Here is a 25,988-nt window from a genome sequence, read left to right as displayed (position 1 = left end):
AGAACAGGAGACATTTCTCCAAAGAGTACATCAAAATGGCCAAAAGACACATGGAAAAGTGCTCAACACCATTAATGATCAGAGAAATGCAAATGAACTCTACAGTGAGATACTACCTTATACCTGTCAAAATGGTTATCAATCAAAAGACAAGAAACAACAAGTGCTGGCAAGGATATGGAGAAAAGGGAACCTTCGTGTACTGTTGGTAGGAGTGTAAACTGGAGCAGCCACTATGGAAAACAGTATGGAATTTCCTCATAAAATTAAAAATAGATCTATTATATGATCTAGAAATTCCACTGCTAGGCATATATTCAGAGGAAATGAAAACAGGATTTCAAAAAGATATATGAACTCCCATGTTTATTGCAGCATTATTCCTAACAGCCCAGATATGAAAACAACCCATGTCCATCAATGAATGAATGGACAAAAAAGATGTAGAATATATGCACAATGGAACATTAGTCAACCATGAGAAAGCAGGATATCCTTCCATTTATGACAACATGGATGGACCTTAATTAAGCACATTATGCTAAGCAAGTCAGAGAAAAACAAATATTGAATCTAAAAAGTTAAACATGTAAAAAAACAGTAAAATGATGGTCACTAGGGGATGGGACGGTGGTAGTTGTGTTTAAGGGTACAAACTTACAGCAAGTAGTAAATAATCCACAGACATGCCTAGTATAATGAATACAAGCAATAATATTGTACTATAATTATGGAATGTGATAAATACCGCTACATCAGCAAAAAAAAAAAACCCATGAAAACTAGTAACTGCTGACTCATAGTACTTGTAAATAAGTATCATTAAACTGCAGTAAACACCACTTGTGGTAAATGCCTAGTATGGATACACTCAATTCATTTTAAAATGTCAAATCATCAAATACCTGCTTCAACATCAGTTTCACATCCCTGAACTAGTATATGATCAATAATGTTTTTTGAAAATCTACTCAGCATAATTCAGACTGCTTTGTATCTGAACATTCACTTTCAAAGATGGGCAAGCATTCTAAATGTGGCTTCAAATGTGACTTGGAGTGAAAAGCCCTAAATATGCTCTAAATATACAAATTTTATCACTTTAACTACGTATAAATGTTAATCGTAATTTTAAAATGTTGCAGTAATTGATGCACTCTGAAAACTATTTAGGTATAAACATGATAATTAAGAACAGTTAAACAGCTAAGTAAATTAACAGTAAAACAGACTGACAGTTAAAATATAAAGAGAGTATGTATTACCAGAAAACTTTAAGGAAGAATATGTTATCCTCTTTTCATTCAATAAATATTTATAAAAATTTAAATACTAAGGCAAGACAAAATAGTGGGATTAGATCATAATAAAATAACTTTTGAAGAATTATTTGGTATGCTAAATAGAATAACTGAAAAGTAAATATGAATCCAGGTTGTCTCAGGACTATCTAGAAAAATAACATTGGATTCTTATCTTCCTACAGTACTACTTCTCTAGAAATGACAGACTTAAGCTAAATGTAAAATGTTTGTTTGCCTCGTTTGCTCTGAAACCCCTGATCCCTGAGGTTCCACTTAGACTAGGGAACTTCATGGTAGCACAGCATGCACACCCTGGACTATGTGACTAAGGCTATGACTACCCAGCACCAAGAGGGTCCTCACACTCTGGGCTCTTATCAATGGCCAACATACACGGTCCAGAAACAAAAGAAGGTGGTAGGTGGGCCTCTCTATAAAACAAAGATGCTCAGTATTCTGCATTTCGTGTGTTATATCCTTCCCTGAAGTCTCTAAGGCTGCATCTACTCTAGGTTACTCTTTTCCCATCATGAGACATTTGATCCAAGCTGTGCTGAGATTCTCTCAGAAGCTGAATAAAACTGAGATTAGATAGAAAGCCAGGTTATGCTATTAACAGAACTTTAAAGACAGACTTTGATCTTCTACTGATAAGGTTCCCAAAGTAAATACTCTCTTGGATTCTATGGAATAAACTTTTATTTCTTTTTTTTTTTTTTGTCTTTTTGCCATTTCTTGGGCCGCTCTCGAGGCATATGGAGGTTCCCAGGCTAGGGGTCTAATCGGAGCTGTAGTCTCTGGCCTACCCCAGAGCCACAGCAATGCGGGATCTGAGCCGCATCTGCAACCTACACCACAGCTCACGGCAACGCCCGATCGTTAACCCACTGAGCAAGGCCAGGGATCGAACCCACAACCTCATGGTTCCTAGTCAGATTCGTTAACTACTGCGCCATGGCGGGAACTCCAACTTTTATTTCTTAAATAACCTTCTTTTAACCTTTTTTTTGCTTAAACATTGTTGTAAAATTATACACACATACAAGACACACCTCATATACACACATGTATGCACATATGTATATACACAATTCTTATATGTTATTGGGGCTAATTGAAAAATAATTATTTCAGGTCAACAAAAAGCATGAAGAGAAATGACTAGAGTGTAATCATATATGTTATGAAGCTGAGGGACATGTATGTTTATATTCTTTCACGAACTCTCTGACTTAAAGCTTTGTGTGAGAAAAGGAAAAAGAACTACAGAGTGTTTTGAGCTAGCACAGATGAAGAGAGGTTGTTAAGATCTTATTTGTTCCAGAGAACACTTACACTTATTTATATATTATGCAAATGAGCATATATTTATATACTCACTTTTTTTACAAAGATGTGAGAATGATCATTAAAACTGCATAATGATGAGTTCCTGTCATGGTGCAGCAGAAATGAATCCGACTAGAAACCATGATGTTGTGGGTTAGATCCCTGGTCTTGTTCAGTGAGTTGAGGATCCAGGGTTGCTGTGAGCTGTGGTGTAGGTCACAGATGCAGCTCGGATCTGGTGTTGCTGTGGCTGTGGCATAGGCCAGCAGCTGTAGCTCTGATTTGACCCCTAGCCTGGGAAGGAACCTCCATAATATGCCACAGGTGCATTCCCCCCAAAAAAGTGAGTAATGAAAAATTTAATGAACAATAAAGAGAGAAAACATTATCAGTTTTATAAATGTTGGCTAAAAGAGTGAGAAATACAAAACTGTACAGGTATATAAGATAATGCCATCTAGATAGAATGCCTATAAATTATTAATAGTAAATTGTTAAGCGCTCTAAGAGTTTTCCATACACTGATACATAGTGAAACTTCTGTAATAGTTCACAATCTGGAGCACATAGCTTAGCAGTACATTTATGCTTGAAGAGCAGCTGCAGTTCATGGTTCAGAGGCCATGCCTTTACTCAGACAGACTGAATTTAAATACAGGTTCTGTCTCTTATTGGCTCCATGATCTTGGGTAAATAACTTAACTCTCTCCATTTCATTTTCCTCACATATCAAGAAGGAAAAATAATAGATCTTACCAGATAGAGTTTATGGAGACTAAAGTTTCTGAGTATAAGGTAGTTAAAACACTTCTAGGTACAAAGTTAAAGGTCAATATATGTTAGCTCTTCTTAATTATTTGGTCTCAATAGAAGCCAGAATATACAATGTTCATGGCTAATGTTTTTCTAGGTAGGTCTCAGTAATTTCAAAATCCATACTTACTCCAATGTTTTGTAACATTCAGTCATGAGTGAAATCACATGAAACACTAAATATTTACCTTTTATAAAATAACATACAAATGTAAATTATACATGTATATCTAGTATTTTTTATGAAAACATAAAATTTAGAGATATATTCAATTGCATAAATTAAATATAAAGTAGCTTTAATAAAATAAAAATATATTTTGGATAAAATTGATAGTGTTCAGTGCTATTTTACTAATTTTAACAAATGTATTAAGATAGAATGCTTTTGCTCATTTAAATTTTATTTAAGGTAAGACTGGAATCTATTGTGTTAAATAAAGTAAAACTTTTAAAATAACGGCAGGTGGATCTGTAGTACGAAATAAAATGTAATGTTCCCTTCAGGCCTAGTAGCAACATTTTTTCTAACACTTAGATCTTCTTTTAGGTTACCTGAGAACTGATCATACGCTGAGATGAGCGAGCGATATTGGCAGGCAGACCAAAGAAAATAGGTTTGTCATCTTCCGGAAGTTTTTCAATGACAGCACGGTAGTCCTAAAAACAAAGAAGTAAAAAACAGTTTTTCAGTAAAGATTGAAGTTACAATCATTGAATTAAGAAAGAACCAGAATATCATGAATTTTTGAACTATTAGTAATTCATGTTACCTTTTCCAGGTACATCTCACTTTCAGTCTGTATAACATTAACTCAGTTATCTAACAGAAATTTCTTTTGTCATTACTTCTTCAAACTTAAATTATTTGATACCATACTTTCTTATCCTGTACATCTCACATTCAAACAAACACTGAATTGATTAAAACAAACATATTTCAAACAAACATATTTCAGGAATTCCCATGTTGTGGCTCAATGGAAATGAATCTGACTAGCATCCATGGGGATGCAGGTTTGATCCCTGGTCTCGCTCAGTGGGTTAAGAATCTGGAGTTGCTGTGAGCTGTGGTGTAGGTCACAGACACAGCTCGGGTCAGGCGTTGCTGTGGCTGTGGCGTAGGCCGGTGGCTACAGCTCCGATTAGATCCCTAGCCTGGGAACTTCCATATGCCATGGGTGTGGCCCTAAAACATCAAAATACAAAAATAAATAAATAAAGTAAAACAAACATATTTCAGTGGCTATGCCTACTATGTATAATTATTTTTCCTATAACTAACCAAAGACTAATTGGCAGAGTGCAGCTCTACTTACAATGAGATAAATATTCCAGCCATCTTTTTAAAAACTTGTTAGAACTCCCCCAGAAACCTATAAGGTGTGATAAAATGCACCAATTCATCCTATCATTTCATCCGAAGAATTACTATAAGCACTGCAAAGGCTTGATTTGTCAATCACTCATCTGATTTTAGATGGGAAATTAAGTGTAGATCAAAAGGATTTATTCGGTTTGGCCCAAAGATGGGAATTCTTTTGTTTATTTTCATGAGGAGACAAGTTATTTTAAGGCACGCATTGTACATGCATCTAAACTGTTCTTCCTGAAGTAGAAGAAACTTTTTGGTGAAGGAGACTCATCTTCTGCCTCCACCTCTGTCATCCTTTCTCATTATTGGCAGCTGCCTCTGAAGCATTTCCAAGATACAGGTCCTGGGCTTCCTGGAGCCCAGCTGTAAGGACCTGTATATCAAATTTTGGAAAGAATGCCGTTCTTTGAAATTTTTCCACTCCTATAGCTTAGTAAACTTCCTTAAGGTGTTCAATCACAATGTAGGTATGTGTAAGTATATATGTATATGTGTGTGTGTATATATATATATGTATATATGAGTGTAAACATGTATATATGTACACATTTACGTGTGCGCATGTGCGTGTGTGTTCTCATCTCCTGGGAAACTTTTGCCTTCCTCCTTTTATCTAACTCAATTAGAAAGGAAGCTAAATATTGACTCCCATAAGTCATGCCATAATTTTAAAACTATTATTCTTTGTCTTTATATACTTTGATCATTTTAAAATGTCTGTGAAATTTGCTTGTCTAGACTGGCTAGAGTCTTCTACCTAGGACTATACACTGACATGTTTCCTAAATAACATACAACTACATACCCAGGCTGATTTATCCTCACTTGGATACAAAAGAATATATGCCAGATCATATCATTTACATGAAACACAAACACAGGCAAAACTAATACATGCTGTTAGAAGTTAGGATGATGTATCCTTTGTTGGGGGGGGGGGTAGTAATGAGAAAGGAACTTGAGAAGGATGTCTGGGGAGCTGCTAATGTTCTGTTTCTTGATCCCAGTGCTGGTTATACTCCTATGTTCAATGTATAAAAATGCATTTCATTGTACATTTATGATATATACTTTTCTGTACAAATTTGATTTTTTAATTTAAACCTCAAACAATAGAGACAAAAGATTTGTCAGCATACACTATCTGAAATAAATATATAATAAATTGGAGTTCCCCTTGTGGCTCAGTAGTAATGAACCTGACTGGTATCCAAAGGACGTGGGTTCAATCCCTGGCGTCACTAGGTGGGTTAAGGATCCGGCGTTGCCATGAGCTATAGTGTAGGTTGCAGATGTGGCTTGGATCCTGCATTGTTGTGGCTGTGGCATAGGCTGGCAACTGCAGCTCTGATTCAACTCCTAGCCTGGGAACTTCCATATACCACAGGTGTGGCCCTAAAAAGATAAATAAATAAATAAATAAATAAATAAGTAAGTAATATTTCTGTTTGCTCATTCACTCTAAGGTTCTCCCACTAGAAAGTAAACTCCACAGATGCATCAAGAGATACACAAACTCTGGTACAGTGTTATCACTGAACAGATGTTTAATGTGTCTTACTGAATGAATGAGTAAATGAATGGAAGATATTGAAAAAACAAAACAATACTAATTACATAATAGATGATATTTAATAGAGCAATATTTTTAATATGGTTTTTAAGCTTTATATTTTAACTTATGTTACTAAATCAATTTTCCTGAAAAATATTTGAATGAGAGAAAAAGGCACAATACTGAGAAAACTATATGACTGAATATATATATATTTTGTAATTCATGAAGAAATGTCTAATTCTAATATTATATGTAATAAAAAACATTATTTAGGCATTACACAAATACAAGTTTGTGGAAAAATAAACTAGAATTGAAATCTTTGGGCTACACTTAGTACTATTTTCTCGAAAAGATCATTGCATTCTAGGAGGCTTTATATGACGACTCAAAGCAAAAAGCTATAGCTGGATAAAATAAATACACATAAATAAAAATGCTGCTATGAAATCTAGATAAAGTGAATCTTTTCATTTAGAACTACTTCAAATTTATAAGCTGGAGAATGAAGACAGACATTTGTTAAATAATATTTGCTTTCTTTTCTTTTTTTTTTAGGTGTGCAGCATAATGATTTAATATATGTATACATTTTGAAGTAGTTACCACGACAAATTTCATTATCATCCATTACCACACAATTACGATATTTCCCCCCTTTTTATAAGGATACCAGTCACATGGTTGTTAGGACCCACCCTACTCCAGTATGACCTCAACTTAACTAATTGTACGTGTAACGACTCTATTTCCAAATAAGGTCACATATTTAGTTTGCTTTCTTTCAAATTTAATATATCTGAGCACTCTCATGCCTATGAGGAAGTAGCATATTCTCCCACTCCAGATCGCCACAGCAGCCCAACAATTAAAAATTCTCCTTGACCACCCCTTTCAAGATTTACTTACATACTATATCCTATTATCATCAATCAATAATCAGTAGGTATCCAAAAGTATACAGGAAAGCCAACTATAGTTTAGAGAATCAGGCTGCATATTGGCATAACAAATAATAATCCATATTTGTGAATGATAATTACTTGAAATATTATTATTTGAAAAGAAAGAACACAAATTTAACAAAATAAGAAATGATTCAAGTTTCATCTGGTAATAAATTAATAATAGTTAATTTTACCTACCAAAATGCTGCAGGATTTTGGTAGAGATATGGAATACGGAAATATACTTTTCTTGTTCCTTTGGTTTAATACATCAATTATTGAAGAATTAAAAAACTGTTTCAGGTATGACTGAAGAACTCGAAGGTCAAAATAGTTATCTATACGTCCTCCATAAATAGCATTTTCAAGCAAGCCGTGTACAAATTCCCACTGTACATCTTTGGTACCTATAATTAAAAAAATATTATTTTATTTCTAAGATATTAGAAATGTTCTAAAAAGTATTCTAAAATATTAACTAAATTCCTGACTCTGGTAATATTTATAGGAAATAACAATACATAAACTATAAATAATATATAACTATAACTATAAATAACAATATTTATAGTAAATAACAATACATATTTAATTCCTTAAAATGCTTAATATTAATATAATGCTCCTTAATAAGTGTTCATTAATATTAGTAATATTAACATAATCACAGAAGACCTATTCCAGGAAAGGAACTATCATCATAGATACTACAGTATGAACTAGCTGTGACAGACAGGAAGGAACCTGGTAAAGTCTGTTAAAATTCTTGTGTCTTAATCCTCTGCATGGCCCAGCAATTTGTCTACCAAACATCTGCTTTTTGCCATCTCCATATAAACTGCCTTCCTCCCCTTTGAAGTCCAAAACCATTACCCCCAACACTTTTTTTTCTCTTTAGTTGAAGATGGCATGTAAGGTGAGGGTTTCAGCCATTTTTGCAAGTTAGGTAGTCTTCCTGGGTCTTTCTCATGTATATATGTTATTAATTTTTGTTTGGTCTTTTCTTGTCAATCTGTTTCATGTCAATTTATTTCTTAGACCAGCCAGAAGAACTTAGAAAGGTAGAGGAAAACTTCCTCCTTCCCAATAGCATGAAATATAGGAAACACAACTTTAATCCAGCTAGTTAGCATCACTGCTAGCCTTTCTAATTTAGTTCTATTTCATTACTATAAAATTTTATGATAATGACTGATGACAGTGTTACTGTATGCCCTGGGACACAGTGATTTAGGTTGCCTCCTGCAGAAAAGGACATCTTTGGGTAGAGTGGAGGACTAAGGTCATTCCATGCTTGTATCTTACTACTACCAAGTGGCTAAGTAGCTATAACAAGAGACCAAAAGTACTCATAAATTTTCAAAAATTCCACCTTGATCTTCACTAAATAGTATATTAGTAATGGATATATCATTTATTCTTAAGCAGGTCACCAGGGCATATAGAAGCATTAAGATACTTTTTATAATGTAATTACAAAACTTTATAAGACACAAGCAGCCATAATGTGAAATATTACAGAATTTCTATAAGAAAATCTTATTTTTCTTCTTATACTCATTGTTCTCAAGACAAGTTTTATTTTGTTTAAGAAAGAAGAAACCAAACAGAACTTAAATTAAAACACAGCAATACTAGTAAAAGTCAAGAATTATTGCTAGCTTACTCAATATATTAAACGTGTTAAATACTTCATGTTGCTTTTCTCAAACTTCTTCAAAAATCAAACCAGTTTAGGTAATATCTACTACAATTCCTATTTTACATACAGGTCAGCCTTAAAGGTTAAAAAGCTTGCTCTAGTTCTCACAGTTAGATAATCTCTATACCAACTGCTTCCTATAATTAGAACTTTTCCCTTTTTTACATTTAATTCTCCATGTGTGGTGGTTCCTTAATATCAGGAAATTTTGTAATCATAAGATCATATAGTTAGACTTTTGTCATGAGGTTCAATATCATTTTAAAGCATCATCCTCTTAACCACAATTCAATTGTGTGATATATGTAAAAATCATATCATGCTATTAATTAATCCCATCAAAAGCTTGAAACACAATAAATCATTCAAACCATGCTTTCATCTCCTCATATTAAAAGGACACTAATATTTGCTTCAGAAGTTCCCATTGTGGCTCAGTGTGTTAAGAACATAACAAAGTATCCACGAGGATGCAGGTTCTATCCCTGGCCTCACTCAGTGGGTTAAGGATCTGATGTTGCCACAAGCTGTGGCACAGGTCACAGATGTGGCTTGGATCCAGCGTTGCTGTGGCTGTGGCATAGGGTGGTAGCTGCAACTCTGTTTCAACCCCTGGCCTGGGAACTACTATATGCTACAGGCACAGCTATAAAAAATTAATAATAATAATAATAATACTTTCTTCATGGTGATATTATAAAAATCAAAGAAATGTGAATTCAAAATCATTTTGGAAAAATAACCAAGTTTCTAAGCAAGCTAAAGTATTAGTATATATACCCCAAATTTTATATATATAAAACCAATAGAAATACATTAAAATATTCACCCAAAGATAGAGCAGCTTTATATCACAATCACCCCAAACTACCCACAAAACATCAAGAAAAAATTTGAAAACTACCCACCAAGAGAAGAAATACAATCACAGAATGGCACACTACATAGCATTGAGAATAATAACATGGAACCATATAGATGAATATCTCAAATACAATGTTAACTGCAGTTCCTATAGTGGCTCAGCAGAAACAAATCTGACTAGTATCCATGAGGATGCAGGTTCAATCCCTGGCCTTGCTCAATAGATTAAGGATCTAGTGTTGCCATGAGCTGTGGTGTAAATTGCAGGTGCAACTCAGATCTGGCATTGCTGTGGCTGTGGCATAGGCTGGCAGCTATAGCTCTGATTCAACTCCTAGCCTGGGAACCTCCATATGACGCAGGTACGGCCCTAAAAAGACAAAAAAAAATTTGAAAATACATAATTTTAACTGAAAGAATCTAAAGACTAAAGACTATGTGACATATGATTCCAGCTTTATAAAAAATAGGCAAAACAAATCTCTTTACCATGAGAATAGAGGTGGGGGATTTTGAAAGACAGTAGTAACTGGAAAGCAGCATTATAGTAAAATGCTGTAATGATCTGTTTCTTGATTAAGATGCTGGATAAATGAGTATGTCCACTTTGTGGAAATTTCTTATAAGTACTTTTGTACATATATTATACATACATCATTTAAAAGTAAATTAAAATGGGATTCAAACATAACTCAACATAATTAAAGCCATATATGACAAACCTATAGCTAACTCCATACTCAGTGATGAAAAGCTGAAAGCACTCCCTCTAAGATCAGGAACAAGACAAGGATGCCCACTCTTGCCACCTTTACTCAACATAGTTTTGGAAGTCCTAGCCACAGCAATCAGAGAAGAAAAAGAAAAAAGGAATCCAAACTGGAAAGGAAGAAGTAAAACTGTTACTATCTGCAGATACGATAGTATACATGGAAAATCCTAAAGGCACCACAGAAAAATGCTAGAGCTCATAAATGAATTGAGCAAAGTTGTAAAGGATACAAAATTAATATATAGAAATCTGTGGCATTTCTACACACTGACAATGAAAGATCAGAGAGAGAAATCAAGGAAACAGTCCCATTTGCGATTGTATAAAAAAGAATAAAATACCCAGGGATAAACCTACATAAGGAAGTAAAAGACCTGTACTCCAAGAACACTAATGAAAGGAATTGAAGATGACACAAACAGATGAAAAGATATACTATGTTACTGAATTGGAATAATCAATATTATAAAAATGACTGTGCTACCCAAGGCAATCTACAGATTCAACACAATCCTTATCAAACTACCAAGGGTATTTTTCACAGACCTGGAATAAAAAAATTTAAGTTTTGTGTAGAAACAAAAAAAGACTTCAAATAGCCAAAGCAATCTTGAGAAAGAAAAACAGAGCCAGAAGGATAACACTCCCTTTACAGTAAAGTTCAGACTTTACTATAAAGCTACAGTCTTCAAAACAGCATGATACTGACACAAAAAACAGAAATACAGACCAGTGGAACAGGCTAGAAAGCCCAGAAAGAAACCCACTCACTGATGTTCAATTAATTTACAACAAAGGAGGCAAGAACATACAATGGATAAAAGACAATCTCTTTAATAAGCGGTGCTGGGAAAATTGGACAGCTCCATGTAAAAGAATAAAATTATAACATTCTCAAACACCATACATAAAAATAAACTCAAAATAAATTAAAGACATAAATGTAAAACCAGATACCATAAAACTCCTAGAGGAAAACATAGGCGGGACACTTTTTGGAGCAATATCATTTTGGATCTATCTGCTAAAGTAATGGAAAAAATAAAATAAATAAACAAATGGGACCTAATTAAACTCAGAAGCTTTAGTACAGCAAAGGAAATCTAAACAAAATGGAAAGGCAATCTATGGAATGGGAGAAAAATATGGCAAACAATGTGACCCAAAATGGATTAATCTCCAAAATATACAAACAGCCCATATGGCTCAATATCAAAAATATCCAAAAACAAACAACCCAATAAAAAAATGGGCAGAAGACCTAAGTAGACAATTCTCCAAAGGAGGCATCCAGATGGTCAACAAGCACATGAAAAGATGCTCACCATCACTAAATGAATGAACATTATAATGAGCTATCACTTCACACCAGTCAGAATGGCCATCACCAAAAAGTCTACAAATAATAAATGCTGGAGAGTGTATGGAGAAAAGGGAACTCTTCTACACTCTTGGTGGGAATGTAAATTGGTGCAGCTACTATGGAAAACAATAACAACTCTCTTTAAAAACTAAAAATAGAGTTACCATGTGATCCATAATCCCCCTCCTGGGCATATATCCAGAAAAAATGAAAACGCCAATTCAAAAAGACACATGTACCTTTTATATATAAAAGAATGACATAATGACATTTGCAGCAACATAGGTGGACCGGAAGGTTATCGTACTAAGTGAAGTTAGCCAGAGAAAGACAAGAACCATAGGATATCACTTATATGTGGAATCTTTAAAAAATGATTCAATTGAACTTATTTACAAAAGAGAAATAAACTCACAGATGTAGAAAATAAACTTATGGTTAGCAAAGGGGAAAGGGAGAGGGGAAGATAAATTTGGAATATGGCATTAACATATACACACTACTACATATAAAACAGATAAATAACAAGGATCTACTGTATAGCTCAGGGAACTACATTCAAAATCTTATAATAACCTACAGTGGAAAAGAATCTGAAGATGAACAGATATGTATATATGTATAACTGAATCACTCTGCTATATACCTGAAAAGTTATAAATCAACTCTACTTCAATTAAAAAGTAAAATTTTTTAAAAAACTACCAAAAAATGTGACTTGACCACATCCTAGATGTCTATCCTATCATTGCAGAAAACAAGTTACAGAATAAATTCTAATGTCATTAATTAAACAAACAATAACAGTGCCTACTATGGTGGGCTAGGCCCTGCTACATATGTTAAGAACAGATACAGTAAACAAAACAATCAAAGACCTTGCTTTAATGTACATTATACTCTAGTGGGAGGAGACGAACAAAATTTTTAAAAAATGAGTAAATAAGCAAGAAAATATCAGGTACAAGCAATAAAACAGAACAAGAGGGTAGAGAACAATTAGAAAATTACTTTAGATTTGGTGGTAATAAAAAACTTCTGAAGATGATACATCTAAGAAGAGATATGAATGTCGAAAGAAGAAAATCATATAAAAGTTTAGGAGAAAAGCATTTCAGAAGGAAGAGCACCTACCAAAGCCTTCAGGTGGAAAAAGAAAGAAGATAAACGTGGCTGGGAGTTTTAAAAGGGAATTATATGCTTTACTTTTCTAAAAAAAAAAAAAAATGTGTTTTCTGTGTGGAGAATTTCTGAAAGAAGCTCTTGCTTGGATATTAAGGCACTGATGAAGCTGAACGAAGTGAAAACAATCTTGATGTGTTTGGACACGGAGGGGACAGAAACTGTCAAAGCACTGGATGTCTGAGGCTAAGAAAAAGAAAAGACTCCAGGGTTATTCATAGTTTTTGAACCTGAACGGTACGGCCACCATTTACTGTAATGGAACAGACTCAGGGAAGAGTGGATGGACAAGGTTGCAGGGTTAGAGAGAGAGACAAGAATCTAGAGTTCTGTTTGGGGCAGTATTAAGGTTGAGATTTTTATGAATACACTCTCCACTCTAATCCATCATTGCTCTAAACTCTAGCATCCCCTTGCGTTGGCCCTGAACAATAACCTTCACGGATTAGACCAATTTCTGTCTTCAGGAAGCAGAGAATTAGACATTCTACATGGTCTTGCTAGTTGCCCTATTTAGTCTATTATTTGCATCTTGGTTCCTAATTTCTGCGTAATCATATAATTAGGACTGTAAAAATCCTCAGCCTATCATACTCCTGAATTTTAACAGGGCCCTTAAAAGAGATTTGAATAAATAAATTGAAGCCTGAAATTTCTGAAGGCCACAAAGTAAAGCCAAGGTCTTTCTACCTTTTTGCTTCCTGAGAGCTATAGAGCAACAAGAAATCTAATGGGTTATATCAAAACCAATGACCACAATGTATAATATAAGAACTTTCACAGTCAGAACATAAAATACGAAACAAAAAGCAAAAACATAAATATAATAGGAAGGAAGTCAAGACACTCTTAAAAAAAAAACATTTTTAATAAGACCTCAAAAAGTTTTTTCATTAACACCAGGGGTAAAAGTCTTCATTGTCAGAACTTACCATCAAAGAGTCTGTCAATAACGTTGTACCCAGCCCGAAGATCTGATAAAGAAAACTCATAAAACTTGGTCCAACCCTATTAAAGCAAATTTTTAAAATATTAAAGAACTAAAAGCAGTGTTCAAAGATATATATGCACATATTATTGCCCTAAAAATCTTAAAAAGAGCAGTTCAATATAGGCTAAATTAAAAAAAAGACAACTCGAGAATTTTTAATAAAAACAATAAAACAACACATCCAAAGTAATTATGTGACAATAGAGTCATTTATAGGAAGAAAAATTGGCGCAGCAAATTATTGAGTCAATGTAGGATGTACATATTTAGAGATTTCCTATAATTTGGTCCATCAAAATTGAGAATATTCTCTACAAACATGAAAATAGAAATACTACAAAATTTTTATTTTTGTACATTTGACCCACAAAGCATTTATACTGGAACTAAATAAAATTATAAACCTACAGCTAATAGCTCCCATGCTTGTGTAAAAAGAACAAAAAGATGTATGTTGAAGAGAATCATATAAAATAATTTAAAATAATTTCTATAGGGCTTTCATTAACTATACCTAACAATTATTTTTATTCAATAAAATAAGCTCAAAATAAAATCTATACTTGAATAGTATTTTGAGATACAAATTTAACTTATTCATTCATTATTCAAAAATATTTATTAAATGCAAATTATATGTCAAGCTCTGGGAAAAAAAGAATGAGCCAAAACATATATAATCCCTGCTGTCATGTAGCTTTCATTCAAATGTCAGGGGAGGGATGGGGATACAATCAATCACTCAAATACATGTGCAAGGACAAACTGTAATGCATTTAAGAAAAAGAAACATACTTGGTATATATAAGAAAGAGCTCTGACCCAATGGAAGAAGTAAGGGAAAGTCACCCTGGAGGGGAAGGGATTGAGAAATAGAAAGACAAAAGTAGATAGACAGAACAGTGATATAAAAGAATTTTTGTACTGGATTGTAATGGAGGGTGAAGATAACAAAAAGGAGGGGCTAAGTACAACAAAATGCCATTTGATAGATACTAAGCAGAGCAGTGAAGTAATCGAAACTACATATTAGAAAAATAATTCAGGCTCCTAAATAGAAAACGCAGGAAGAAGAATTGGAAAAGTAGTTCAGGTGAGAGGTGATAATGCTTGGAAAAAATGATAAAGAGAAATGCACAGATTTGAATTACATTTTATAAGTAGAATCAATAAGACTTGAACATGAATTGAGTAGAGAGGGTAAAAAGAAAAGTATATCAAGAACAATTCCTTCTAACTTAAGGAAGTAAATGGATATCAATGTCTATTACTGAGCAGGATATACTAAAGGAAAAACAGGTATGGGAAATTCAGTTTTTGAACTCTGAGACATCTCTGAGATATTAACCATAAAAATGATACCTAACAATGATGGCTTATGATGGGTCACACATCGTTCTAAACACTTTAATTCAAAAATATATGAATAAGGAGTTCCCATCATGGCTCAGTGGTTAACGAATCTGACTAGGAACCATGAGGTTGCAGGTTCGATCTCTGGCCTTGCTCAGCAGGTTAAAGATCCAGCATTGCCATGAGCTGTGGTGTAGGTTGCAGATGCGGCTCGGATCTGGCATTGCTGTGGCTCTGGTGTAGGCCAGCAGAAACAGCTCCGATTAGACTCCTAGCCTGTGAACCTCCACATGCCACGGGTACAGCCCTAGAAAAGACAGAAAGACAAAAAAAAAAAAAAAAAAGAAAAAAAGAATAAGAGTTTCTCCTGTGATTTGGTGTGGTAAGGAGCTGATTGTCTATGTGAAGATGTGGATTCAATCCCTGGCCTTGCTCAGTGGGTTAAGGATCCAGCATTGCAGCAAGCTATGGGATAGACTGCAGGTGTGGCCCAGATCTGGTTTTGCTATGGCTGTGGCACAGGCCACAGCTGCAGCTCCAATTTGACCTGTGGCCTATGAACTTCCATATGCCGCAGATGTGGCCCTAAAAAGAAAAAAAAAAAAAGTTATGAACTAGATAACTATATGTAATCCAGAGGATTAACAGAGAAGATGGAATTAGGTATATTAATTAATGAATCATGAATCAAATTAAGAAGTAATCCTAGTCATCTATACTAAATTGTAAAAATATTCTAATATTTAAAATCTACATACCTTAGAATAACCAAGGTATGTTTTTTTACTTACCTGTGGAATGTAATTTCTTCTTTCTTGACATGCAGCATGAAACCATGCAAAACTGAAGAGAGCATGAGCACGATGTATATTATCTTTTTTGCTAATTTGCTCAGGAGTCCAAGATTCATAAGTACGCAATAAATTTTTCTTTAAACCTGGAGGTGACTAAAGAAAAACAATAGTTTAAAATCTTACAAATCAAAAATAAATCAGTATTTAAGAAATTTAAGAACATATTTTAATGAAACTTTTCATCATTACCAAGTTTGACTTAAACACTTATTATTATATACCTCAAAATGTATAACACTAGTTTAAACTCCTTATACCTAATAGCTCAACTCAATTATAAATCCAAAATAAATTTTTAATTAAAAAAATCCTACACAACCAACAATATTCAAAATAACCAAATAAGCTTGCCATGATCATTGAAATATCTTACTGAAACTAAATCAATATGAATATGATACTGATTATTATAGGGCAGAGGTTTTTGACTTCAATAATCCAGTTCTTCCTCTTCAGAAATATTTGAACTTCCATAAGGACTTCAAATTACTATTTACATATAATGTTAACTAACCTGCTTTGTTCACTTTACTTAAGGTAAAATTATCAGAGATTGTTAGGCTTAAAACATAAATTCAAACCCAGAAACTGAAATTGTACATTTGACTAGTACAAGTTAAAAAACACTTACCTACATATCCATCTATTTATATTATATTTTAAAATTATCAAATAAAAGAAGAAAAATCAGAATTGTTGGAAAAAGAGCAAAATAAACCCATTTCAAAAATTAGCTTGTTTTTAAGATGTTCCCATCCTAGCTCAGTGGGAACAAATCCAACTAGTATCCATGAGGATGCAGGTTCAATTCCTCACTTAATGGGTTAAGGGTCTGGCATTGCCGTGAGCTGTGGCGTAGGTCAGAGATGTGGCTCAGATCCCTCATTGCTGTGGCAGTGGCACAGACTAGTGGCTACGGCTCTGATTTGACCCCTAGCCTGGGAATTTCCATATATTAGCAGGTGTGGCCCTAAAAAGACAAAAAAAAAAAGCTTATTTTAAAACTAATTTTTTTTTCCTCCAAAATGGTTTCTAACATTAAGCGAAAAAATTTCAGGCCAGTCCTTTAAGAATGCCTGCTACCTTTCCACAGAAAAGAAAATCATGGACTTGGAGAATAGACTTGTGGTTGCCAAGGGGGAAGGGGAAGGAGTAGGAGGGACTGGGAGCTTGGGGTAAACAGATGCAGAATTTTGCCTTCTGGATGGATTAGCAATGCGATCCTGCTGTGTAGCACTGGGAACTCTGTCTAGTCAATTATGATGGAACACATAATGTGAGAAAAAAGAATGTATACATGTATGTGTAACTGGGTCACCATGCTGTGCAGTAGAAAAAAAAAATAGAGAAATATAAAAAAAAAAGAATGCCTGTTACAAAAAAATAGTAATTCCCTTTGCAAATCTTCTCATTGTTTTCTCTTAAATAAAAATTCTGCTCAAAATTAAAAAAATAGCTAAGTATTAATTAATTACATACCCAAATGTACACTTTTACAATAAAAATATTTTGATTATGAAATATTTATTAAAAAATTCTCACAGGATAGACCAAATTTTCTGAGCACTATTCAATAAAACATGACAATTAATAGAAAAATGGACAAGAGATTTTTTTTTTAGGCCCTATACTAAAGCCTATGCAAAATGAATAAATCATATACAATTACAGAGAATGTCATACACAAATAAAAACTACTGCAAAATAACAAAATGGAAATACTAATATGCCAAATTGTGAGCTAAGATAAAGGATATACTTAATCAAAAATTCACAGACTTAAAATAATCTCAAGATTAATTCAAGTAAATATATATCAGGTAAGCATTCAACATGAGAAATCAAGACAAACAGAAGCCAGTACAAATCTAAGGAAAACATAAGGAAGAAAGAAATAAAGGAAAAAGCAAGAAATTCAGTAAACAGAAAAGAATTGACAAGAAAAAAGTAAATCAGTAAGTATGACACTGGTTATTTCTTTTTTTTTTTGTCTTTTTGCCTTTTCTTGGGCTGCTCCCGTGGCATATGGAAGTTCCCAGGCTAGGGGTCCAATCCGAGCTGTAGCTGCCGGCCTACACCAGAGCCACAGCAACGTGGGATCCGAGCCGCATCTGCAACCTACACCACAGCTCATGGCAACGCTGGATCCTTAACCCACTGAGCGAGGCCAGGGATCGAACCTGCAACCTCATGGTTCCTAGTTGGATTCATTAACCACTGCGCCACAACGGGAACGACACTGGTTATTTCTAATAAATTTTTTAATAACATTTTTTGGCAACTTCAAAAAAAGAAACAAATGATACAATGAAGGCTTAATAATTTTAAATAAAATAACACATCTATCTGTACATGTGTACATATATGCACATAATGTAATAACAATTCTGAACATAATGAACTACACTATTTCTTCAGATAGTTAAAATTATTTACATTGTTTTAAGACATAGAAAACAAATTCACCAATAATTTAAATGAAATGGAAAATTTCCATTAAAATGTAATTAAATTACTTCCTAAAAAAGGACCCTGGAAAAGTCTGTACATTAAATTAAAATATTCAAGGAACAGTTCGCCTGATATATTAACTCATCATTTATTGAAATACTACTGTGTTCTTCCTACACGCTAGGTATTAAAAAAGGCAAAAGAAAACACAGCCCCTGCCTTCATGGCTTGTACAATCCAGTTCTACAATATAATTTAGAGAAGAGCATACTGAAAGAGTGGCTGGAGAAAATTCTGGAAAGGTTCTTTCTGACTAGATGTTACATATAATTGATATTCATTCAATTAACATATTTCCAAATATTAAATGATCTTTGAATTCCCTGGATTAATCCTTAGTCTTTTTCTTCCTTACATGATTTGGAGTTAATACCTTAGAAGTAATGATCTAAAATAACAGGTAGTTATAAGTGCTAATAAGACATTTTCATCAAAAAAGAGATTATATAAAGCAGAAAAGTTTCTACAAATCGAGAGAAAATGCAAACAGAATGTTTTAAACCAGTTTTTAAAAAGTTTTAGTGCAGTGCTTTATTATTTTATTTATGACTGTTACACAATACCATTACGAATACATAGTTTTAAATATTTCAGGTTTGGGGAAGATCTGCCAAGCATTACATGTTAGAAGGAAGGAAGGATGGATAGATGGATGGATGGATACATGGATGAAAGGAAGGAAGGAAAGAAACAAAGACTGAAACTCTAACATAGCTCTGTCGAAAAGCAAGTAATTTGAAAACTGGATAAGAAGAAGAATGAAGTTGGGCTCTCCACTTAGACCAAATTCAAAAATTAACTCAAAATGCATTAAAGATGTAAACCTGAAACTATAAAATTCCTGGAAGAAAACATAGGGGGAAAGCTTCATGACACTGAATTTGGCAATGATTTTTTTGAATATGCCATTTAAAGCACAGGAAACAAAAGCAAAAACAGACAAATGGGACTACATCAAACTTAAAAACATTTATGTAGCAAAGGAAACAACATAGTTAAAAGGAGAATTCTTTTGTGGTGCAGTGGGTTAAGGATCTGGCATTATCACTGTAGCAGCATGGGTCACTGCTGTGGCATGGGTTCAATCTCTGGCCTGGGAAGTTCCATTTGCTGTAGGAGTGGCCAAAAACAAACAAACAAACAAAAAACAAAAAATATAGTTAAAAGGAAACTCTATGGAATGAAAGATAATATTTATAAACTACATATCTGATATGGGGTTAATATATGAATACATAAGAAACGCACACATCTCAACAACAAAATCATAATCTAAAAATGGACAAAAGACTTGAATAGACATTTCTCCAAAGAATATATAGAAATAGCCAACAAGCATATAAAAAGAGGTTCAACAACATTAAATATCAGGGAAATAAATATCAAAACTACAATAAGATATCACCTCACACTGTTAGGATAGCCACTTTAAAAAAAAAAAAAAAGCAGAAAATAACAAGTGTTGGTAAGGATGCAGAGAAATTGTGTGCTGTTGGTGAAAATGTTAAATGGTGTACCACAAAGGCAGAGTATGGAAGTTTCTCAAAAAATTAAAAACTGAATTTCCATATGATCCAGCAATCCCACTACTGGGTATATATCAAAAAACCCTGAAAATATAATCTCAGAGAAATATTTGCCCACCCATGTTCACAGCCTGCCATATAAATGTATGTTTATAATACATTATACTCTTATTTATGTCTATGCAACATCTAAATATAAAAAGAATATTTTGAGTGTTTTATATAGTAGACAGTTGTTTACAGAGCATTAGAAAGCATGCAGAGGTTACTTACTGTACTTACACAACTAGTGATTCAAATTTTAAATCTTACCTCATATGTTATCTTCAAACTTGACTGTAATAAAATTGGAGTAAAGTTGGGGTGAACTTCAGCAGTGAGCCAAAGACGAAAGGTATCTTTAGCTTGAAGAGTATTCAACTCCTTGTTTATAAAAACAAGAAAAAAAACCCCACTGAAATACACACACAAATTTCCATTTTATTATTTTTATTATTATTTTTCCAATTTACTATTAATAAGTAATTATCTTACTAAAATCTTTCCATGGATTATGATATATTTCTTAATGTTCTGATTATAGTTCTTTTAAATTTTCATATTCTCTATCACTAGCTTAGTCTAATAAGAACTCATATCTGGAACTGGGCCAACTGGGTTGAAATCCAAATTCTGTCACTTATTTGCCGTGTGATCTTGGATTCTTTGACTTGCACTCTCTAAGCAAGGATAATAGGACCTACCTCATAGGATTTGTAATACAATTAAAACAGTACACAATACACAGCATGTACAAAGTGTTAGCTATAATTGCTATGCTTAAACTATCAGCCAGCTTAAGGCTTTCCCGTTCTCTCTCCTTCAATTTATACTTCCACAGAGTTCTATAATGATATCAATTCCTCTATAATATGATTTTTAGTGCATTATTTCCCCATAATATTCAAAATTCACCATTCAATTTCATCTTCCCATGCTGTACACTTTAGTCACTTATTTCAAATTTTTATCTCTCTGTCCTCATTCATTATATTCTTTCTGCCTGTTACTCTCTTGTAACCTGACAAATACTTACATATCTGTCAAAATATAATTTAAATATCATGCCCTAGGGGAATATCTTCTCTAACTCTTCACTACCAAGCAGAATTAATCACTGGTGATATTTTGTAAATTCCCTTTTGCAGTGTTCATCACCCTATTGTATAGTTATTAACATGGTCTGCCCCTCCTCACCTCAGACTGTAGAGAATAAGTACAAATTTTGTATATAATAGCACCTAAGGCAATTCCTTGCTTTTTTCTGTACTCAGCAAGTTTATTTATTTATTTATTTAGTCTTTCTAGGGCTGCACCCGTGGCATATAGAGGTTCCCAGGCTAGGTGTTGAATCAGAGCTGCAGCTGCCGGCCTACACCACAGCCATGGCAACGACAGAAATAAGCTGCATTGTGACCTACACACAGCTCCCAGCAATGCCTGATCCTTAACTCACTGAGCAAGGCCAGGTATTCAACCCATGTCCTCATGGATACTAGTCGGTCCGTTACTGCTGATCCACAAAGGGAACTCCTCAGCAAGTATTTTTAAAACAAATGAATAAATGAATGAATGAATGACAAAAGAAAGGTTGTTAGCACTAAAAGAGAGTGAAATTTAAAATTATTTTAATAATTTAATAATATTTAATAATAATCTCTAATACACTTAACATTAATATCCCGTGAAATGTAAACATGACCAAAAAATGGCAGAGAATTGCCATGAAAACACTGTGCTCCCTTAAAATTGTAAATTATAAAACATGTCTATAACTAATAATAATTTTTAAATGTAAAATTTGAATAAAATTTTGTCTTGGCTTAGAATATTTTTTAAAAAGATAATGAATTTGTGATGTAGTTGAATTAAAAATAAATTTATAAATTTATATCCAAATAATTCATCCAAACTTCCCAAAACTCAAAACATTTAAAAAATTTTTTAGTGTTTACAATATAATCTATCCTATATATGCTTCAAAAAGTTCAAATTAAGATTTGCTTCCAAAATAATAACTATAATTATGTTTTACATAGATTAATAGCTATCAATCTATTGTTTGCACAGAAAGCAGGATTCAAATATTCACAAGTCTTTATATGTTTTAAAATATATATAATTCATCAGACATGAATTTTATATTTTTATACATTAGTGATTTCTACAGAAAACTGTAGTAGTAATGGAATTACTTGAATAATCATATATACCTCAGTTCCAAAATCTACATCTTCTTTTTACTATAAGTAATGAGTCATCATGGCCCATCACTTCATTCACTCATTCATTTACTCATCATCAAAGATTTATTGATTACCTATTTCATGTAAGGTGCTAGAGATGCCAATTTATTAGGATTGCATAAATTTTTAACATATCACAACTAGGCTATGGCCTTTCATTCTATTCTGTTTGGTTCTATTCTGAATAACTTTTTCCAGATTAATTAAGTTAATTATTACTTCCCCTGCTAAGGACCTCCTTTGATTCCCTGTCCTAGGACAAAATTTCCAGCACTGGCTCCTGGATCTGCGGTTATTCCCTAACCTAGTCCTTCCGAGCCATCTAACCCTTCTGCCCCAGTGCTCTGCCTGGCCCTCATCTTCATGCTTTGTATAGCATGCACATTCCCACCACTCTGTCTCTATCTGTGCTGCTAGAATTAGCTGCAAATTTTTTCCTCTACACTTAGCTAAATCACATACAGCCTTCAAGGAACATCATCTACAGAGTCTTCTCTAACTATCCAAGACCATATTCATCTTTCTTAAGCACTAGTCTGAAATCCAGGTTTGCATTTAAAAAGTAGCCATCAATTTGTTCTGTCTTACAGTTATTTTCATCCTGGAGTCATCTGAGTTAAATAAAATGACTGCTTCAGTTTACATCCCAGCTTCCATAGCACCTAGGATGTTCTATAGTTCCCTCTGACTCCTGAACATCTTTCTTCTCATACAGATACAACAGAATAAAAGCATAAAAAGAATTTAATGGTATAAATATGTCTTCTACAATTGATTAAAGCATTTCCCTATTTTTCTTCTGAAAAAATTCCCTAAGCCTCCCCTTTCAGTCCCGTTTAATTTCTTAACTTCCCCTAAATGCCTTTAAAAAAGAGCTTTAAGATTTCCTATTAAAAGATATTGATTTGTACACATGTACATATACTTAAGAAGAAAATAATTAATATATTTTAAATGATTGCCCCTAAAAATACCATCAAGAGTACATATTTTAATACTGAGGATTCTTGGAGATTAATAAACTCAGTATATTAGATATTATTTGCAATACACTGATCTGAATCTACCTTTTCCAGAACTGGCAGCCAAGATACCACAAGATGTAAGTTCTTCAAACAGAGCCAGTCTCCATTTCTGGCACATTCTCTTAGCATTTGAACTGCTAAATCAGCTTGACCTTGACCCATGGCAACCTGCAAAAACAAAAACCAATAACTAAAAACAAAAACAAAAAAGATCTGATAACATAGTGTAACATAAAGATCCAAATTATCCTGCCAAACATACTGAACTATTCCAAGTACTGTAATAAGGGTTCTAAATTTTTAATAAGAAATATCAAACTATCTTGCTGTTGCCAACAATTATTTTGTAAATGGCAGATTTCTAATATTCTTCTTTTTTTATTTAGTAAAGATATATTATCATTACAAGTTTGCAAGTTATAGAACAGTATAAAGAATTCCTGAATAGTCTACTGTTCCTCGTCCCAAAAATTATTTCCAGCATAATTTTTACCCTCTCAAACATGGATCTTTAAAAAAAAAATTTATAACTATCGTCTTGTTGAATTCTTTGAGGAATTAAACATTAATAATACTGCTTCCATGAAATTTGTTTCTCTTTTAAAGAAATTTTTCCAGTATTGCACTTACTTGGCTCTTAAGCTACCAGTCTGTTTAACTGGGTAATTTCCTAGCCTTTCATCATCTACTGTGTTGGCGAGTAGGCCTCAAGACTACATTGAACCCTCTGCTCCTCTATTATTTTTCAGGGAGGGGAGGCAGAAAAGAGGGTGAGAGAGAAAAAGAAAAAGGGGAAGGGGAGGGAAAAAAGAGAGGTGAAAGGGAGGAGAATTACATTCCAGTATTTCCAATCCCTATAGTCCATTTGCACCTATGAAACTCATGTAGTAGCAGAGGCCACTGTATAAAACAGAAGACTTCCTTAAACTTAAAACTTTTTGCACAGCAAAGGAAACCCTAAACAAAATGAAAACCTACAGAAAGGGAGAAAATATTTGCAAATGAAGTGGTTGAGAAGGGATTAATCTCTAAAATATAAATACCTCCTGCAGCTCAATACCAAAAAAATAAAAATAAAAATAAAAATAAAACACCAAAAACTGGGCAGAAAATCTACACGGTTCTCCAAATAAGACATAGAGATGACCAAAAAAACACATGAAAAGATGTTCAGCATTACTAATTATTAGAGAAATGCAAATTAAAACTACTATGAAGTACCACCTTACACCAGACAGAATGGCCATCATCAAAAAGTCTACAAACAATAAATGGTGGAGAGGGTGTGGAGAAAAGGGAATTCTCTTACACTCTTTGGTGGGAATGTAAATTTGTGAAACCACTATGGAAAACAATATGGAAATTCCTCAAAAAACTAAGAATAGAACTACCATATGATCCAGCAATGCCACTCCTGGGCATCTATTTAGAGAAAACCATGACTCAAAAAGATACATGTACCCCAATGTTCATTGCAGCCCTCTATACAACAGCCAAAACATGGAAGCAACCTAAATGTCCATCGACAGAGGAGTGGATAAAGAAGATCTGGTACGTATACCCAATGGAATGTTACTCAGCCATAAAAATGAATGAAATAATGTCATTTGCAACAACGTGGTCAGACCTAGAAATTATCATGCTAAGTGAAGTTAGTCAGACAGTGAAACATAAATATCATATGGCCCCTAGCCTGGGAAACTCCATATGCCCTAAAAAGTGCAGTCCTAAAAAAAAAAAGAAAAAAGAAAAAAAACAAAAACAAAAACAACAGAAAACTTCCAAACAGAAGCTAGAAGACGCTAGAAAACTGATTCAGTACATAAGATGAATGAATAGGTGACTACTGAAGTCTAAGATTCTAGAAAAAATTTTTGGCAAGAATCAAAAATGGTTACATGCCACTTTGTACCAAATCTAAACTCCACATATGTTTTTTAAAGATAATTTATAGGGTACTTATGTATCTATACAGCTATATCTGTCTTCGTGTATACATATAATTTACAAATATACCTATATTGAGAGTCCTGGCTCAAATATGGTCAAAACATTTTGAAAAGCACTGTTACAATCACTTCAAACCACAGTGATTTCTCTTTTCATAAGGAATACAAGGTAACATTTCATTGTTTTTTAGTTGACTTTTACAAGGATTGATTTTATTTTTCAATTAGACTATAAAGTTTTTGAGAGTAGGAACCATATGTCTAATTCTCTGCATACTAAATTAT

General features: G+C 33.5%; 1 protein-coding gene across 1 annotated transcript in view; it reads right to left on the bottom strand.

Annotated features, from left to right (window-relative positions):
• The window catches only part of DYNC2H1 (dynein cytoplasmic 2 heavy chain 1), a 306,581-nt gene that overhangs the window by 97,386 nt on the left and 183,207 nt on the right, over window positions 1–25,988 (bottom strand). Inside the window, exons 77-82 of the mRNA XM_047752686.1 lie at window positions 23,797–23,922; window positions 20,757–20,867; window positions 16,345–16,500; window positions 14,142–14,217; window positions 7,525–7,733; window positions 4,002–4,106 (exon numbers count right to left, since the gene is read on the bottom strand). Coding sequence (XP_047608642.1) covers window positions 4,002–4,106; window positions 7,525–7,733; window positions 14,142–14,217; window positions 16,345–16,500; window positions 20,757–20,867; window positions 23,797–23,922 — 783 coding nt within the window. The remainder of the gene's footprint in view (window positions 1–4,001; window positions 4,107–7,524; window positions 7,734–14,141; window positions 14,218–16,344; window positions 16,501–20,756; window positions 20,868–23,796; window positions 23,923–25,988) is intronic.

Source organism: Phacochoerus africanus, chromosome 11 (assembly GCF_016906955.1).
Source record: "Phacochoerus africanus isolate WHEZ1 chromosome 11, ROS_Pafr_v1, whole genome shotgun sequence".
Classification (NCBI taxonomy): domain Eukaryota; kingdom Metazoa; phylum Chordata; class Mammalia; order Artiodactyla; family Suidae; genus Phacochoerus; species Phacochoerus africanus.
The sequence above is the reverse complement of the archived record's forward strand: the minus strand, read 5'-3'. Positions and strand labels throughout refer to the sequence as shown.